Below are 19786 nucleotides of genomic sequence, written 5' to 3' on the forward strand. Positions count from 1 at the left end.
TGTACTGCTTCATGTACAGCCTGTGTGTAAGGAACTTACCCGTCCTGCGAACCCACGGTGTCCCTGGGGATCCCAGGCACAGAGGGAGACGCCGCTGTAGCAGGCAGCATGGCCGAGGCTGCTGCTCTACTCGCAGCTTGTCTCTCTCTGCAGGCGGAGGGATCCGTCCTGGCCAAACTACTGTTCAGCCAGGCGGCATCCCTTGCATCCCTTCGGATGTGGTTACTGCTTATCCTGCTCTCAGCACTCCTTTGCATGTGCAAAGTAGTGCACATCCTAGGGGTGCTGTGGGAAGAGGTGCGCGTGCTACAATGCGTCCCTCTTGTACCCCCCGAGGGCGTGGCACTCGGCTGCCTCGCCCCGGGGCGGGACACAGTTAGTTTGAATTCCCTGCGGCCGATTCAGTTAGTCTCCTATCAGACTGCGCCAGGTGACGCAAGGCCATTGGTCACTCTGGCCACTTAAGGAGAGCCCATCCTGTACACCATTGCCCGCTATAAGCCTCTGTGAACTCAGTGTGCTTGGGTGCGTCATTGTGTTGGTTAAGTTTATCTGCTTTGTCATCTCCATAGTGACCTGGTCTGAAACTGACTGCTTGAACTCTGCCAGCCCTGACCTTGGATTGTTACTGACCATTCTGCCTGCTGCCTGCCCTGACCTCGGATTGTTTTTGACCTGGATTTGCCTTAAGCCCTCTTGTACTTCACTTTTTGGACTTAACCCTTGCTGTGCTTTATAACTTTGAATAAAGCCTGATTAAAGGATATTTGGAGTTGGTTGTGGTTTGTGTGCCCAGGCGCATTACACTGTGTAGTCATGTCCCATGGTAACATGTTGCACTAGTTTAGAGCGACTCTTAGTAGTCCAAAAATTAAGAACGAATGGCACTGCATTAAATTATATGAATACATATGAATGTTATTCTGAAGCTGTGGAAATGTGTTCCCTGTATGGGCTGTAAATGAAATGAACTGTAAATTATATGAAGCTCACCATCACTGATATCCAGTCTGAATGTAGCACTGTAGTAACCAAGATTAGTCCTGCACTGGTAGATCCCGCTGTGTCTGACCTGGGTAGATCTGATTGTATAGGTATGTCCTACTGCTACCAACATATTGTTCTGGTACCAAGAATTATCCATGTGATGTCCTCCATGGCAGGTCATTGTTATGGACTCTCCCGTAAGTAACTTGTTCCAGTTTGGTTGGAAGGTCACTGGAATAGTCCCAGGAGTTTCTGGAGGATAATCTACAAAAATATAAATGTTAACAAAAATTTTAAATAGGTATTATTGTGTTAAATAATCCTAATTGTCAATAATAATAAAAGTCCTATCAATGAGCCTTATTTATTAAAGCTTTCCAAGGCTGGAGAGGATACACTTTCATCAGTTAAATAATCCTAATTGTCAATAATAATAAAAGTCCTATCAATGAGCCTTATTTATTAAAGCTTTCCAAGGCTGGAGAGGATACACTTTCATCAGTAAAGCTGGGTGATCCAGCAAACCTAAAATGGATCTGGTTCAAGATTCAAAATATTTGCTCACAAATAGCAAATTACTTTGGAGAAATCCATTTCAGATATTCCAGATTACCCAGCTTCACTGATGAAAATGTATCCTCTCCAGCCTGGGAGAGTTTTAATAAATCAGGCCCTGTGATAGGACATTTCAGGTATATATTATATTAAAAACACTTTATAAATACATTTTCCTAAAAGCTATAGCTTAAACATTTCCAAAAAAGGGTAACGTTTTCCTAAATTATATGCTGTAGGTTATTAAATTTTCTAATACAAAATGTTTTGCAAATTGTTTCATCAAGAGACACATCATATAGAGGTCTATAACATATTAGATATTCTCCAGTATTATTATCCCAGAAATTGAACTAAAAAATATTCACTAACAACATTTTCATTTATATAACTTCAAAGCTGGATCTGCTTGTTAGATTTTATAAATCTACTTGCTTATATAAAGACTATGCTTTCACCAAATATATAAAACGATTTGTTTCCCTACTCACAGATTAAAGCATGGGTCCACATATATAGCAGAGTCCTGAATCCAGCATGAGCTCGCAGAAGTTACCAATGGTTTACTGCAAGCTGGCAAAGTTCTGATCTGGAGTCTCTGGCTCCAATTATTCTGTCCTCTCTTTAAGGGCGCTGCTAATTCAGTGCCCACACGACTATGGGACGTGTGACATCTCTTACGGTATCAGCCCCGGTGGGGGGATGAAAACATCGTGTAGCCATGGAACTGCCATCTGCCCTGATGATGTAGTAAAACTACACTTTGATTTAGTGAAACTATATTATCTGGCATGCACTTCTCCAATAAGGGGAAACCACCTTGGCAATAGAAGTAGAGATGGAACATGATTTTAACATGAAGTTAAGTTTAGATTATTGAGGCACAACAATTTTTTACATCGCAACATTTTTACATTACAGCCCAGATTAAAAGGATAATTTTGCTTATTTGTAAATAGGTCATTTCAATTCATAGTTAGTAAACATAAAACATAGTAAATATAATTCCTTTGATTGATCAATAATTCAATAGGTTGTCATTTCCCTGAAGTATTGCAATTTGAGAACAAAAAGAAGACGAAGAGGAGAATCCCTTTCTTAACCAACTGGACAGCAAAGGGTAATTCCTGGCAAAAGTGAAAAGGTTGGAAGATCCAAAGTGTATTAAACATGATTCAAACATTTTATGATGAATGAAGTATTGAAGACAAAGAAGTCATTTCCAGACGCATTTCACAGGTTTACTTAGGATGCTTCTTCTTAGGATGGATAAATATCAGGTAGCTGAAAACATGACATCAGTATCTCATGTTTGCCTAAACTTAATACATAATCACTATTATCTATTACCACTATTTGCCCTTAGTGATGATCACAAAAAGATAAGCATGATAAAACTGGATAAACGTCAATGGTATGGGCAGAAACACTGTTCACACTGGATCCAACATTAACTGCGAAATAAAGTAAAATAATCTATATATTAAAACTTTACATTCTGAACCAGTTTATATATTTATTTACGAAATGGTCATTTTTCCAATATAGAACTGGCCACCTATATAAGAGATGATATACGGCGCTCTAAATGTAGCACAGTCCATGTAATGTTTGGGGAAGGATTTAGATTTAGGAATCCATGTTTGTTCTAAAATGTTTTTAATGGTATTTAATAAACTTTGGATCTTTTAACTGTATTTTCGACAGGAATTTCCTACACTTTTTATCCTGTCCAGTTGGTCAAGAAAGGGACTCTCTTCCTCTTCTTGTTTTGTTCCTAAACTCTTCAAGAATGACATATTCCAGTATCCCAGTACAGAGCAATAGTTACCTGTGTAAGAAATAGTGGTCTCAGCAATGTAAGTATAAGTAGTCAGGACTTCTTTTGTACACCTGTAGGTGTCTTTCAGGTCTGTATATTTTACAGGCAGTAAATCAGGGTCGGTGGCCAATGTCTGGATTATCTGATTGTTCCTGTAGAATGTTGTCTGTGTTGTAGGACGTCCCTGTGGACTGTGACATCGGAGAGACACATCATCACCTTCATATACATAGAGCGGAGCCTGAAGGATGACCGGACCTACAAAAACATTACATCTGATGGATCTATGAGCATTGACGTGAATGTATTATTTTGTTTGAGTAGAAACAATAGATTTCCTTGTAATGGATAATTCTCCCAAGAAATCTTCTTAGACAGCATTCATGTATGATGACTACTTAAATTAAATTAACTAAAATATTCATTTTATTTCACAGTTTATATATGTACAGTAATCTGACTACACAACCCACAGAAGTTAGATTTATACTTGCTGTGATTGTTTATATTCTTGTCTCCAATACTTCAAAGTGGCAAATGTGCAGTTTAAAATGTCTTTATTTGTATATATCTTTGCTACATTGCACTGAAGACATTTCAAAGTAACCAAGTCACTGTTCTGTAAATTGATATAAAAAATAAGGAAATTAAATATACTAATTTATACATGTGCTTCTGCCCATACTCAGAAATGACAAATAATAATAATCTGCATACAATAATTTTCATACTTGAGTTTATTTTTATGTGTATCTCTAAATAAAATATATTCCTATTAAACTTCAACTTCTAGACAAGGAAAAGTAATAGGGCCTGATAAATGAAAGCTCTCCAAGGCTGGAGAGAATACACTTTCAGAAGTGAAGCTGGGTGATCCAGAAAACATGGAATGGCATAAATCAGGGCCATAAAATCCCTTGTCTTTTTAATGGGCTAGGACAGCACAAGAAAGCATTGTAGAACCAAACTCAGGAAATGATGACCAAATCATTGATGGTAATAAACCAGGTATAAAACAATTTACTTCACAGTCTGATGATACAAGTCAACTAAGATAAAAAAAAATGATTGATCACTTGTAAATGTAAATGTCAGAAATACATCAGTGACAACAAATGACAGGACATAATAAAGTTTCACATGAACTCAACTTACTGTTGCTAACACTCAGTGTGATCTTCTCACTTCTACCATCATTGATGGTTGAACACCAGTAATCCCCACTTTGTATTATCAGAGCATATGAAATGTCATAGTCCTTTGATGAAGATATCAGCTTGTTATTATGGTACCATTCATAGTATGATGCAGCAGGCTCCACGTCACAGCTCATAGTTACAGAATCACCTCTGAGGATCGTATTCCAGTTTGGTTTGAAGGTCACCACAGGTCTTGCTGCAGATCCTGAAATGTATTCAATGTTACCCAAATATAAAGAAGACTGGAAGACTCAAATGAACCAATAAGAGCTTTGTGTGGTGCTATGGTTTATTGAAAACTACCAAAACATCTAAAATTGGGCCTGATTTATTAAAGATCTCCATGGTTGGAGAAGATATACTTTTATCAGTGAACCTGGCTGATGTATTTTATTGGATTTTAATTGATGAACAACCTCACACTACTGAAAAAAAAGAGTTGTATATGTAAAATTATTTAACAGTTAAGAAGAATTTGCTTATTTTATCTATTTATTTATAAAGAAGTACATACCCTAAAATTGTTTAAAAAAATAAAGTTGCAAAAAAATTTAATTAAATTAATTAAATTTTATATGTCAGAAAATGTAAACTCACCCAGTTGTCCTATCAGAGCTGTAAAATGGCACAGAGAAAATAGAAGAATTATAAATAGATTCAAATTGAGCATAAGAGGAATAAATATGTAGGTAGAAGTGAACTTCAAAACAACTGTTTCTAAATGATCGGTAGGTTTAAAGATATTGGAAGATGAATTTTTATTTAATCTTTCGCACTAATGGTTCCATTACCTGATGGGGAGGGTAATAGACAAAAAGTTTGCTAAAAATTAGTTTTTTAAAATTATTTTTACCTTTAACAGTAACACATTACATTTATAACAACTTAAAAAGTAAATGATTTTACTTTTATTTACTGGATGATACTATAACAGCTGCAGCCCGTCGGCTTAAAAACATGATCTTGCATTTGAGATCAGTTCTAAGATCCAAGGATGGTGATAGTACTTGCTCACTCATGTATAGTATCTCAGAGAAAAATGAAAAGTTTGGAATTTGTTGTCAGTAAAGCAAAAGAAAGGATCAGCACATAATCACTGCAAATTTCATACATACTGCAAATACAGCAGAGAAATCATATAAAGTTTATTTCTCAGCTATGCCAAAGTATGTTGACGAAAGCTGGAATTTTGTCTTGGACCAATTGGCCTACACAACTGCTGGGTCGTAAACCTGGGAGCAAGTGCAGGCTAAATGTCACCAAAAAAATGCACAAAAATAAATTCAGCAAAGTTGTAATCTACGAAAAGAGAATATTCATTGTTAGTAGTGATAGACACATTTTATATGGCCACAGAATTATTTGAAAGAAAAAAGGTTCACCTTATGGAGTAAAAGTTTCAATTTGTATGTAATACATGAACATTGAGGAGTATTCAAATCATTTAAGTGTTAGCTTATACAATCAGTTCAATATTTATACACAGACAGGACATAGAGAAACCTCTGCATACTTACCAATGACGATTATGAATGGACACATAAGCCACATTTTATTCATTTCTTCACTTGTATTACACAATGCTGATGATAAAGAAAGACACAGATTACTTTTAATTACTTCTAACAATATTTTATTTGATCTCTTAAAGTAGGTATTTTTTTACATCTATTTTAGAATGATCAACAGATAATGCCAAAATGAAATCAAATCTTATATTTTGCAAACGATTGACAAAGTCATCTGTAAATGGCAACACATCAAAAAACAGTAAAAGTTTAATTTACTTTGAGATACATGGTCTTGAGCTTGATGAGAAGATTGGGCCAACAACATTTAGTGTGTTTATACATATAATATACTCATCAAACTTGTAGTACAAGCCAGCAAAGAATAAAGCCAGAGCAAATTTTGTCTTGGTGGTTTGCAAGATTTATAGTGAAAGCACAGAGGATTCTAAGACATGCAAAAAAATATTATTGCAATGATCATTTCAGAGTTATAGACTGTGCTAAAGACTGGTCAGTACTTAGGGTATTATACATTCAAGCCATATGAGCCATTGGTAGACCAATAAAAGTATAATAAAAGCCAAAACATTTTTTTAGTTTAAACCATGTGGGCTTTCTATGCTCTATATGTCCATAGAAGAAATTGTTCTTCACTTCATGCTCCATAGATGCAACATAAAATCAGAACAAATCTCCATTGGCACATTGCCTCTCACCCCCTGTTTCAAATTGGACCATAAGCATTTGTAATATTTATTGCATTCATTGTGAAAAAAAGGTCCATAAAAAATGAAAGTCCATCTACTCTGCGGGTCATAGACATCAATATACCTAACAGGAGACTTAATAAAATATAAACGTCTATATCCATAAATATCAAAATACCTCTATAGTAAAATATAACACATAAACTTTCAGCTGGAATCAGTGCCAGAACTATACATACATATATCATACCTTGTCTGGTTGGTGGTTGGGAAAATTTTGCAGTTCTTCTTCACAATGATGAATAAAAGTTGATAAAACTGGAACCCTATCAGCCCGACTAAACAAATCTCACCAATACAGATCTAGACTGAACATGTCGCTCTTCAGACATTTAGTAATGATGCCCTGTGGTGCAATGCATTGCCATACAGTTGTTCTTTAACATGGGCAAATAAACTACAATCTGATATCATCTACTATATGTACTTCTAAAAGCAGATCCACCACTTTCCTTCCCTAACTATGATAAGATGTCCCCAAAGGAAATGACTAATAATCTGCAACTATGCCGTGCCTACAAGAATAACGTGTGTGCATCAGCAAAGCTAAAGTTGTGTGAAGATAACAACTTACCAAGTGTTAACTTCCGTGATTATTCCTGATAATATTGCAGGAAATGGTATTGATCCTTAAAACCCAATCACACAGCATGCAAACATAAGGTACAACATCTCTTCCATCTGTACCACACTGGTAGATGTGTTCAAGGCCTGCAGGAAGGAAGAGAAAAAGTCCAAAGCCATTAATTTCATATTTCAATAAAAAGTAACTCTGTGTAGGAAACGATGAACTTTTTAAAGGATATCTAAGAACAAAAATGTATCATGTTACAGCTTTGCAGCCTTTGATATAATGACTGCATTATCTTTTTAACCCAAGGATTAGGAAAATTAATGTTGATCTTGAGCCTTGTTGTAAGAAAAGAGGAATGTTCGGAATAGACAAGTCAAATGAGTATTTTCGGACCACTGGGTTTGTCAGTCAAGATGACCATTTTACAGGTCCAAAAGTTTTCATTTGTTTCTTTTAGGAATCCATCAGAAGATAACACAGCACGCTGATGTCCATTGAACATTCTTCTTATGAATATATGGAGAAAATATCCAGGTCAGGAAGAAAAAAAACTCTACTCAACTTTTGGAGATAGAAGATATCCCCCTAGCAGACTCCTGTAGAACTGGTGGGGTATATATATTTTAAAGCAAATTTATGGTCAAATGTTACCAATCATTGGTATAGATATAGAAAGATACATGGAATAAATGATCTATCTTTCCAGAAAAATATTGCTATAGAGTTCCTCAAGTGCCACTCACTAGTTCAAAAGACTAATTAGAGGCTCCTTCAGGTCCGATGATTTAATCTTCTCATTTAAGGTTCTCAAATGCTTTGTATTAGAATACTTTATTTGTATTTGCAATATAATATATCTTATTTGTAGATAAGTTTAGGTAGTTTTGATAAAAGTAAAACATTTATCCTCATCCCTCTTTCCCCAGTATTTTTATCATTTATCATCCTTGCAGGCTTCTAGCCGGTCTCGAGGTGCCAATCCAGCTTCCTCTTCATCCTCCAGTGGACTTTCTATTTGGAATGGCTGGTGTTCATGTAATGATGTATTCACAACACTCAGCCCTGGAGTAGTGTAAGCCTAGCTAGTATGATGACCTACATCCTAGGGAAGCCTATAAACCATAAGCTGGACTAACAAGAAATAATCAGAATGACAGAGTGCCCAAAGAAGTCCACCAGTGCTGGACTGAAGAAGAAGCCACTGGAGCATGGAGAGCGTAAGGAGAACCTAGAAATATTCTATCGTAGCAGTGTTCCAGTAAGCGGATTTAACATGAGCACAGAAGGATAGAGAAGACTGACAACCTTATCAGTGTACTTCTGTCCCTCTACTGTCCATTTACTGAGGCAGATTGAGGGGTAAGCAAGCAAAGGAAAGTCATAGACAGCTTGGTGTGTAAACTGGGAGGAACTTCCAGGCCGTGTGACCAGTCCAGTCACTACAGGGTGTTGTAACGGTGTATTTCCAGTAGATAATTCTTCCTTTAGTAGGATTTGAATGAAGTCCTAATAAATTAAAAGGGGAGCATTAAATGAATGTGTCAGGAGGGTTCAACAAAAGAAAAAAGTTGTATCTTGTGAAGGAAACTATGTGAGGTTCATACATAGCTGTCTATTGGGCAGTTTAGTGAAATGTTACCCTGAGCTGATGACACAGATCCATATGGACTTTTCTGCCTGGTTCTGCTTTTATGTGAATTTCACATCAATGCACCCACCAGAGGGCGCTCAGGGTGGGATGAGAGTGTGAGGATATCGTTTAGACTGGGAGTACAAGGCCTTCTCAGATTATTTTCTACTCCCTGTGATAGTATTTGATTTTAGGCATTCGCAGTAGGGTCATCGCCTGTCTACTGCAAAATAGAACCTGCCTGCAGGCAATTTTTTTTTTTTGTATTTAATTTGGCTTACAATTTTTTTTGCAGTTCTGTCCATTCCATGCTTTCCATAAAACAAAACCATTGTGTGGGGCTGTAACACGTAGATGGTGTTGGACTTCAGTAATGAGTACACATGGCTGCCCCCATATACATGAATCTTCACAATCCCATGTTCTCCATGACAAATCATGGAGTCATTTTTGAAACTGACTTGCAGGGAAAAGGTACTATGGAGTAACAATGCATAGCAATTGGAATACCAATGTAGGGCAGAAAAATCCCAGTTTAGGGGATCAGTGTGGACACATTGTTCTCTTCTCATTGATTCCATAATATTACACAATTCTCTGTCCACAGTCCTGAAATGAGAACATTTCTCATTGTGAGATTTGTGATGGAATGAGACATGTGAATACTTCCTGTTCCTGAAAGTCTATCCGATCCTTAGGATGCCTAAAGTGCTAATTATTATGGCTGAACCTTTCAGGGACATCACTACGAATATTCATCAGTGAATCTTTTGTAGGTTGAGGTTTTATTTACAAGAAGCAGGGTTATGGGGAATGACAAAACAGTATAATAGTATAAAGGTGTACAGGAAGAAAAAGGGCACATAGACCACATATCAAATCAATTGCAATATTAATGGAAGTCAGTATCATCAAAACAAAAAATACATACTGAAAGGTGAGAACATGAATAACACTAAACACACTAACGTATAAACACACAATATTTCATAGACATCTGGCTGAACATTATATCTAAACAATAGGTAGATAAACATGAGAAATACCCAGGTTAGGGAGAGGGGCTACAGCTTCTATATATCTTTTATATGTGCAACGTCTGTAAATATATATATGTATATATATATGTAGAGCAGAACCACAGAAACAGATGGTGGGTCCAATATGAAGTCAAAGCTCCAATAAATGGTGTTCCTGATGAATAATTCACTTGTACAACACTCAGGTGAAAATTCGGATCCGCTGTGCAGAGTCTTCTCCCATCACTTAGAGGAGGGGATAACTTCGGTCTTGATGTGATAGACAAGAAAACAACACGTGAGGACCAACACACAGCCGCTCAGTGCCAGACGTATTATAGTTACTGTTGTATAATCCGCCTTCTGCTGTCCTGAGAGAAGTATGAGAAGTACAGCTCAATTGGGGTATTTGAGAAACACTAAAAACTCTATGTTTTAATAGTTTGTACATATATTCTCTATGTTTATGATATTTCCATACAGAAAAATACCAGCGAGCTCCTAGCTTTATCTAGTGAGCTGTCCATGCTTCCTTTGTTGCACTGAAGTTGTTATGAAGAAGAGGGAAGTGTTTTGTAGTCCAGCTAACAGGCTAGGTACAGATTCTGACCACTTTACCTTGTCTGGGGGTTATTAGGAAGATGTCCCGACACCCAGAAGTCCTGACACTGTTTTCCCAGCGTTCAACCAGAGTTTACACACCCAAATTCCTATGCAATCTAATGGGTTAGTCCACACGGGAGCATTTGTAGGAGGCATGTTTTTGAGCATTTAAATTAATGCTCTTTGTTGCATTTTAAATTTTTTAACTGTAACTTCTTATAAATGCATAGAGCAATTTATTATATGTTGTATTATTATGTTGTATTTATTCCTACAATCTAAAGAAATAGAATGTAGATCCATCATGTTAAAAATATACAAACCCACATTTCCCACTGATAATTTGAATCCAATGATACAGATGATGTGCCAATAACTGTCATGTATGGAGCATAAAGTGTAATATTTATTATATTCCTTTGTGTGATTTGTGGGAAACAGGAATGCTCCCTGCTTTTTCCTTGCAATTGGGCTCCTATTTACCAGGAAACTGATTTTTTCATTACATATTTTGATAGAATGGATTTATTTTGGTTTTTCCATTTTCACCCCACAGTGTCCTTTGTTTGTTCAATCTTTACTACACAGTCTGGCTTATTGGAGGATAGGAGTGTTTATCTGCACGTCTATCTGCTCACAAGGTGCAGGGTAATGTAAAGAGGACAGAACAAAAAACTATTTCTTTTTCCAAAATAATTATGAAGATTTGAAACAACTGTCAAACTGTTCAAAACTACTCCCTGACTACTTTCTGATAAAGGGAATAATGCCAGTTTATGTATTTGTTTTTGTCTCCATATTACACCATTACATCTGTGGATATCTTTGTTGAAGCTGAAGTTTGGTGGAATGCAACATTGAACCTCACACTGACAATACATTGAAACACATGATGAAGATTTTTGTACCAGTGTCACAGAGATACATTTATTGATACAGACACCCCCATGACACTTATTTTAATTAGTGATTACCTTTGATGTGTAGGGTCACGTCATCTGTGTAAGTTACATATTCATCCTGGGACAATTTTTTTTCACATCTGTATCTTCCAGCTTGGATTTCATTTGATGAAATAGTTATTAAATCAGAATTTGAAAGGAAAGGTTGCCGGACATCATGTTTAAAGAATGCTGTGCTGATTACAGAATACCCAGGACGACTGTGACATCTCAGCACAAGGTCACTACCCCTATTCAAAAAGACCGGAGCCTGCAAGATGACTGGACCTGCAACAACAAATATATTACCAAATCATTAACACAAGCACACTTATCCAGTAACAGAGCAAAAAGTATGTGTAGTATGTGCTGAATGCAGGCGCCTACTCTGTACTATATATTACTTGGCCTAATAGTTCATAGAGGCCAGAACTAAGCCCCTACTTAAATAGAAGGAAAAGAAGAACTAGATGTCACATTTTCAGAAGCCAGCTTTCTTGTAAGAATTCTCTCAGGAAATAATATCAAATCAAAACATTGAATAAAAAATGCTGGCAACATATATATTGAACTTTTCTGCAAGTTTCGAAATTTAAAATGTGGCTGCAAAAAAAAATGTGTGCCACAAAATGTATTCTCACACAGATTAACGGCGATTTTACAATCTCGAGGCTCTGGTAATACAAAATCACCACTCATATATCAAGGAACATCTAAATTAAGACCAATTTATTGTTTTATATTTAAAGCCAAAGTTTGATGTTCTTTTATTTTGCATTCCAATGCTTTGCTTATTCCCCTTCAATAACATGCTAAAGAAATGTTGGCATAAAAACCTTTCCTTTATCATGCTACTCCTATTGCTATGTATTTGGGCACTTAGGAATCTCACATTTGGCCCATATGTTGGAGTAGCCTGTTTAGCCTTTCCTTTATCATGACATACCTTATTGTTGATCCATCGGGTCTGATTTATTAAAGTTCTCCAAGACTAAAGAGGATACACTTGTACACTTGGGTGATCCAACAAACCTGGAATGGATTTCTTAAAAGGCATTTGCTATTTGTTACTAAATGTTTTCAGTCCTGGACCAGATCCATTCCAGGATTGTTGTGTCACCCAGCTTAACTAATGAAAGTGAGAGTCTTGGAGAACTTTATAAACTCAGGCCCATTGAGACCACCACTGAACCTCTGTGAATTTCTATGCAAAGCAGACAGATCAGAAAAGGTGAGAGGGGCCACCAAGGTGTGTACCTGTGATCCTAGATGCTAACTGTTTACTTTGGTAACATTAGTATCATTTGCACTGACTTATCATCTGTCCACTTAGAGGGAAATTCACCTTTGAGGTCCGATGTCCCTCTTCCCTAGGCACTGCCATTTTGGGGGATGCTTATTGCTATGTATTTGGGTATTTGGACACTTGGGGATGTCACATTTGGCCCATATCTTGGAGTAGCCTGTTTATGCTATTGCCTGGTTCCTGTGAGATTTTGCACCAATTTTGTAGAAATATGAAAGAACTTCCACCAGGGGAAGCATAATATTAGCAGTTTATATTAAAATAAAGAGAATTCAAGTGATCAACTCACCATCACTGACCTCCAGTCTGAATTCAGCACTAATACCATTACTTGTACGACACTGGTAAGTCCCTCTGTGTCCAACCTGGGCAGATCTGATTGTATAAATCTTTCTGTCTGCCACCTTATTGCCATCCTTATACCAGTAATAGTTCAAACCACTTTTTCCATAACAAATCATTATTACATTCTCTCCTGTAAGTAACTTGTTCCAATCTGGTACAAATTTCACTGAAATAGTCTCTGCATTTGCTACAATATATAAATATAAAAAGGATAATAATGGGAATAAATGACTTGATTGCACTTAATGGTATCATTTGAAGCATATATATTCACGTATAAAGGAATAATTCATGTTAATCAGAATTATTGTGAGAAATGTGCCAAATATAAAGCAAACAAAATAATGGCAGCCGATCATGATAATCTACATAACAGTAACTACATAACAGACTAACTTTTATAACTATGACTACATAACAGTAACCAAAAAGTGTGATTTCCTATTTTATTAAAAGTACTCTAATTGGTGAATATCAGTCACATGGTAGTACAATAACTGTACGTGGCAAAAACAACTGCTGGTATTGAAGACTGTTTTAGTAAAAAGATATTTTTTTCTCCCCAGGGTAGGTGAACAGCAGGCATTGTTATGGAATTGTCATTTGTAGTCCTTTAAGAAAAGCAGATGCAAGTGGATTGACACAGAATATTCAGCCATTATTATAATTAAGCAGGTTTATTTTTAGAAAGATTCATATTTACAAAAACTTGAATAGTGAGTCCAATCCAGGGTCTATTGCTCTGCACAGTATGGTCAGTGAAGAATATATCTGCAGATATGCTTACAGCAGATGACCCATCAGTATACATGTATTATTTTGCAGAGATGAGGTTTGGGTTAACAGATACCGTGTTTCACTGAAAATAAGACACTGTCTTATATTTATTTTTCCTCAAGAAGATACAATATGGCTTATTTTCAGGAGTGTCTTATTTTATTAAGTATTTAAGTATTTTATTTTTATTAAGTATTATTTATCAGGGTTCCAGTGAGAACGGGGTCCAATCTGCGCAGTGGAGCTGGGATGATCCCTCTGGGCTCAGTAGCAGACTGCTTGCTGAAGTTTTTCCCCTATCCCCTGGTGTTTGTGTGGGGTGAGAGAGACCCACAGACTGTTGCTGGTTGGTGCTGGGGGAGAGAGAACCACAGTGCTGAGTAAAACGCCAGCCACAGCTTTACTTCTTCTCCCCGAGAACACACAATACCTAAAACAGAGCGCCCAGCTCCTCACTTCACTAAGGAGTCTTTTACATTCACTTTCTATCCTCCCTCTATGCCTTAGCTTGCAGCAGGCACAGGACGACATGCCTATCACTGTGTCTTATTTTCGGGGTTTGGCTTATATTGCGCAAATGCTTAGAAATCCTGCTACGGCTTATTTTATGGGTATGTCTTATTTTCGGGGAAACACGGTACCATGACTTTACAGTGAATGTAAAACTGACATTTTAAGATCATAACTTTTGGCTGAAACGTTTTTAATAGACGTTGTTTGCTCTGTATTTGTGCCAATACACACAGGATTTCTTGGAATCCCTTCTACATCACCAGGCACAAGTCACATAGAGCTGTGTTGATCTTTTTTGCTGGCTTTGTTCAGGCAGACCTATGGTGTATATGCGAGTTGTGGTTTAGACCTGAACACAATATGGTTTGTTGCAGCTCTGTTCACAAAGATCCTTTTCCTTACTTGTAAATAAATCACTTTAATTTATTGATAATAAACATTTTAGGAATCACATATTTCAGTACATAGGGCAATAGTTACCTGTGTAAGAAATAGTGGTCCTAGCACTGTGAGTATCTGTGATAGTAGTCAGGAGTAGTTTTGCACATCTGTAGGTGTCTGTCAGCTCTGTATATTTTATAGGCAGTAGATCAGGGTTGGTGGCCGATGTCTGGATTATCTGATTGTTCCTGTAGAATATTGTCTGTCTTGCAGAACGTCCCTGTGGACTGTGACATCGGAGAGACACATCATCACCTTCATATACATAGAGCGGAGCCTGAAGAATGACCGGACCTAAAATATATCATGAGATCTATATGAATGATGCAACAAAAATATCATCAGGGGATTTATATACACATATGATTGTGTACAGAAATACAGTACAGAAGAAAATACAAGATTTTGGGTTTTATACCCATTACAGTTTTAGTCTCTTCTGAGCAATATTTCCTATAAGCATGTCACAGTTACAACAGCAAGTAGTAATAAATTAAGTAAATGGCTATATTTCTTTTATAGCTATTAAAAGATGGAAGAGTTTTATTTCAATTTAGCAGCTGGGAGAAACAACAAAACATGTAGCTTGGCTTGTCCTGATATTTTTCTATTGTTATGGTCTTAGGCTTTACTGTCAACAGCAAATGTCCACATAGGAAGAATCTTCTGGACATCACAATTGTAAATCTGTAAATGACCATTGCACTGAGTATTGAATAGAGATATGTAAACAAATGAGCACAATGGAGACCAAACACATTCAGATTGCTTTTAGCTAGAGTCTGAGTTTTTATTGATGAAATAAATTATAGTAATGATATCAAAGAAATATCAAAGAGAAACTATTTTGCAATGAAAATATTCAGAAAATCCTAAGTGGTATGAAAAGGGTTCCTTTTCTATTTTTTTTTCACTTGAAAAGCAGAAAAAGAAAGCAAAAAAATGAAGACCAGTCTATTTGTAGAGTCGTGAGAAAGCATGGTCCATGGAATTGGCAACCAATTCACCCTGCTCGTGTGGAGTCCAATAAAACAATCCAGTACATGTCTTTTAAACCCTAGATTGCATTTTTTATTATATGTCTATAGCCAGATTGGGCAACTCTCACAACCTCACCAACTGATGTTGGACCAAGTTCTGATCTCTTAATGAGTAAGACATGGTGATCCGATCTTGGATGTGGACAGTTTTATCATTTCAACTAATACAAAAAAATCCTTACTAGATATTTCACTAAGCCACTTATCTTGCTGTGCTTTTCTTGTAAAAATAAACTGTGCTAAATGTTACAACTCATTGGTGGTTTGGATTGTGGGGAGAGTGATGCATGAACTGCAGTGCAGATTGATGTTTTATTCACCTGACATACTGGTGAACATGTATAAAATGTCTATAAGTGTATCAGTGAGTGTTTACGTAGAGAAAAACATTCCTGGTTGTCTTCAATCACTCTTTTAACAGATTGAGGAGGTATAGAATTTTCTTGATCAACTCACCATCAGTGACATTAAGAGTCACGGTCTCACTTCTATCCCCAGCATTGGTCTGGCAGTGATAATCTCCTCCGTGTCTTATATCAGCTGATAGAATTGTGTATTTCTGTCCTGTGTATACTGGAATATTATCACAGTACCAAGAATACCGCAGAGCAGCAGACTCCACATTACAAGTCATTGTCATTTTCTCTCCGGTGAAGATCTTGTTGTAGTCTGGTGAGAAAGTCACCACTGGCCTCTCCGCAGATCCTACAAGACAGTGAAATTAGTGAACTAGAAAAGAGAACTGGTTTGTGAAATGGAGAGATTTGTGGTTTAAATAAATGTACAGATCAGTAAATTAGCTGTGCGTGTTTTTATGCTGACACTTTTACTGCGAGGTCTAAATTTCAGGCCTTTGCAGGGGGTTGATGTGACTGTTTGGAGATGCGTGCACTTCATGCTTTGGTTACAGCCTATGTCTATTACTGACAACATAGAGGAACCACCACTAGCATCAGTCACTACACATTGGACATAACACATGTACCGAACAAGGAGAAATTTCAGTGCCAGCAAAGCCCCTCAGAATTCAGGAAAAATCCTTTGTTTATACCTGTAATGCACAGTATTTCAAGGTAAGACTTGTTTTAATATTACTGATCCAAAATGAAGGTCTAGCGTGCTTCTCCACATCTTAGATATGCAAGAATGATTTCCTTCTAGGAACCCAGGGTTCTTTTGCGGCTGTTCAAGGCTTAAAATGCCACTAAATGCACCCAAATCTAGCAGCCTCGGGCAAAGAGAAGCAGAGCACAAACCTAATCAGCAAATATATGTGAAGGTGATTCATGCAAATAAAATCTGTCATGGTATTTGTATATTTTACTTAAAACAAGAGAAAAGTCTTACCTTGATCCTTTATCAATAAATCTGTAAGAGAGCATATCATTTGTTATACAATTGGATTGCAAAGATACTCAATGTGGAACATTCAGCTCCATTTATTTAAACACAATCAGAGGGTCATTTAGTTGTTGGCAATGCCTGTAGACTAGGTTGGTAAAAAATAAAATGAAATAAAGTCACGTGTATATTCCCACTCCTATTGCTCAAACTCTCTGCATAAATTGCATGTACCACTGGGTCTTCTGCATTATTTGTCTCACAAAGCACAGGACATATAAGTGTGGTAACTCCACTATTTGTTTTTAATTATACAAAGTTGATCAGTAAAACAAGCGGACAGCAGTCACTGCAGTTAATATAGATGAAAGAATAATTAATTAGGATTTGCATAATGTTCCAAAATCATACTGTGAACACTAAACATTTAATATATATATACACACAATGAAGAATCACAATTATAAACATTGGTAATATTCTTTCTACTTACAGATGAGGATGATAATTTCACACAAACCTCTCAGTTTACACATTTCTCTACCTCTCTGCAATGCTATGTCTCATGAAACCAGCAGTAAATGCGAATACAACTAAAGAAGTTTTAAAAATATAATACAAAGGGTAAAAGAGGAAGGAAGTGGGACAGAAACAGACTGCACAGTTAGTGATAAGCATTGCAAGAACAGCCTAAAAATATATATTGCTTTGATTTGGGTTGCAGTAAATTAGAAGGGATGTTGGTCAATTATTGACTGTCTGTTTTGGTAAGGGTGATATCAGATGGAAGGTGCTGACATGCAGTTACCTTTTTAGAGAAGATTTGCCCACTTAAAGGGTTAGATCTTTTCTGTGTTCACACACAATAAGTAAAACAGTTTTTTTTAAAGCATTGTGTAGAACCCAATTGTAACCCTTGCCATAGAGGCCCATAAAGCTGTGGTGGGGCCTAAAGGAAAGAGATCGGCCGGGCTGGGTGCGTGTTGATTGATGGTATGCATAGTACCCGGGGATCAGGTACACTCTACTTAAATTTAGTATACAGTAATGTTTGTTATATCCTACACCCTGCTTTCTTGGTACTTCCCTTTTCATTTATGTTTCATTTAGGAAATGGTTTTGATATCTGTATCCTGTGTCATGTGTTCTCCTATTTATTGTCATATTGTGTTCTTGCTGCTTTTACTTTAATGAAATAAATATATAATAAACTAAAAAAACAATATGAAAGATAAACCAAAAGTGTAAAATAAGGCTCAAAGATCCAAGATAACTTTAGGAATAAGAAAAGTTGCCTTTTTTATATGTTTTTGGGCAATAACTATTTATTATTATTATTATTAATAAACATTTTTATCAATAAACAATTTAATAGTATTTACTTAGGGATATTTACTTTGGGCAATAAGCTAGGTGTGCATTGTTTTCATATTTACTAAAAGTACCACTGTACTTTATTATTGCTGCTGTACAATGCAGAGCTGATATCTTTACAACAGAGCTACCAAAAACTAGAAAGCTTGGCATATATCAAACTAATGGTCTTAGCACATATGAAAGCAACAATAGTACCAGTCACCAGGAAACAATGGTTGGACATTTATTTACATCTACAAAATACTAAACAATAAAGAAGCAGGTAGCTCTATGAATGCTCTATGCTCCATAAGTTCCTCTGTTTCCATTACCACCAGTATATCTTAGTGTGAGTATTTGTGGCAGAGAAACAAGCTGGTAATTCAAGATTCCCATTGCTAGGCTTCTGGTTAAGGGGTTCCAAGGTGCTCCTAGAAAGCTAGGAGATTGGAGCCGCAACAGTCTTATCTTCACCCAGTTCTCTTTCAGGTTGCAGATCTTCAACCATCCTGACTGACCAGGCCAGAATAATGCAATTTTTGTGTATGTGCATGGCATTTCATTCCCGGCAACTTGAAGTACGCCATGATATTCGCGTACACATGTGCAGCTCAGTGAAGATTGTGAACAGAAAGATAATACTTCTAAGCCATGGCCCGATCACTCAATTGTTTAATGGCCTAGCTACAAGTGCTCACTGAATTGTTGCTATTTGCCACTAAATGACAACAGCTTACAGCAGATGGAGATATGGGTGACATGTGACTTGAAATCCTCTAGACCAGAATCCACTGATAACTTTTGCAGTTTGATGAACAGCTCAGCTCCATTTTCCTGAGGATTAATTTTCTAAATTTGTAGATCTTAGAACAAATCCTTAGTTCAATATTTCATTCAAACACCTCAATTCAGAATGTCAGCAACTTGTCTGGGGGATCGTCATGTCTCCATTGTGGTTTGGATTTCAGAATAGATAATGTGCTGGAGAGAAAAAGAACATGGTGGTTGCAAACGCATAGGGGACATTTTTTTAACTTGCAAATGTGAAATATAGCCTGT

The 19786-nt window shown here is 36.7% G+C and overlaps 1 protein-coding gene across 4 annotated transcripts; it reads right to left on the reverse strand.

Annotated features, from left to right (window-relative positions):
- Positions 1-6080: 6080 nt before the first annotated feature.
- On the reverse strand, positions 6081-17965 carry LOC140341992 (sialoadhesin-like). Of its 4 annotated transcripts, none has more exons than XM_072427976.1 (8): positions 17865-17965; positions 17378-17398; positions 16487-16735; positions 15030-15284; positions 13204-13446; positions 11642-11896; positions 7416-7552; positions 6081-6146 (listed from the first exon to the last, which is right to left on the reverse strand). In XM_072427976.1, the coding sequence occupies exons 1-7, from the start codon at positions 17905-17907 to the stop codon at positions 7422-7424; spliced, it is 1197 nt and encodes a 398-aa protein (XP_072284077.1). In that variant the 5' UTR covers positions 17908-17965; the 3' UTR covers positions 6081-6146; positions 7416-7421. The 4 variants fall into 4 exon arrangements, 3 of the variants coding, with proteins under 3 accessions (XP_072284077.1, XP_072284076.1, XP_072284078.1); XR_011922969.1 differs by having other exon boundaries at positions 6131-6146; positions 7032-7552; XM_072427975.1 differs by lacking the exon at positions 6081-6146 and having other exon boundaries at positions 6703-7552.
- Positions 17966-19786: the final 1821 nt, after the last annotated feature.

The sequence above is a fragment of the Pyxicephalus adspersus genome, chromosome 12, assembly GCF_032062135.1.
Source record: "Pyxicephalus adspersus chromosome 12, UCB_Pads_2.0, whole genome shotgun sequence".
NCBI lineage: Eukaryota > Metazoa > Chordata > Amphibia > Anura > Pyxicephalidae > Pyxicephalus > Pyxicephalus adspersus.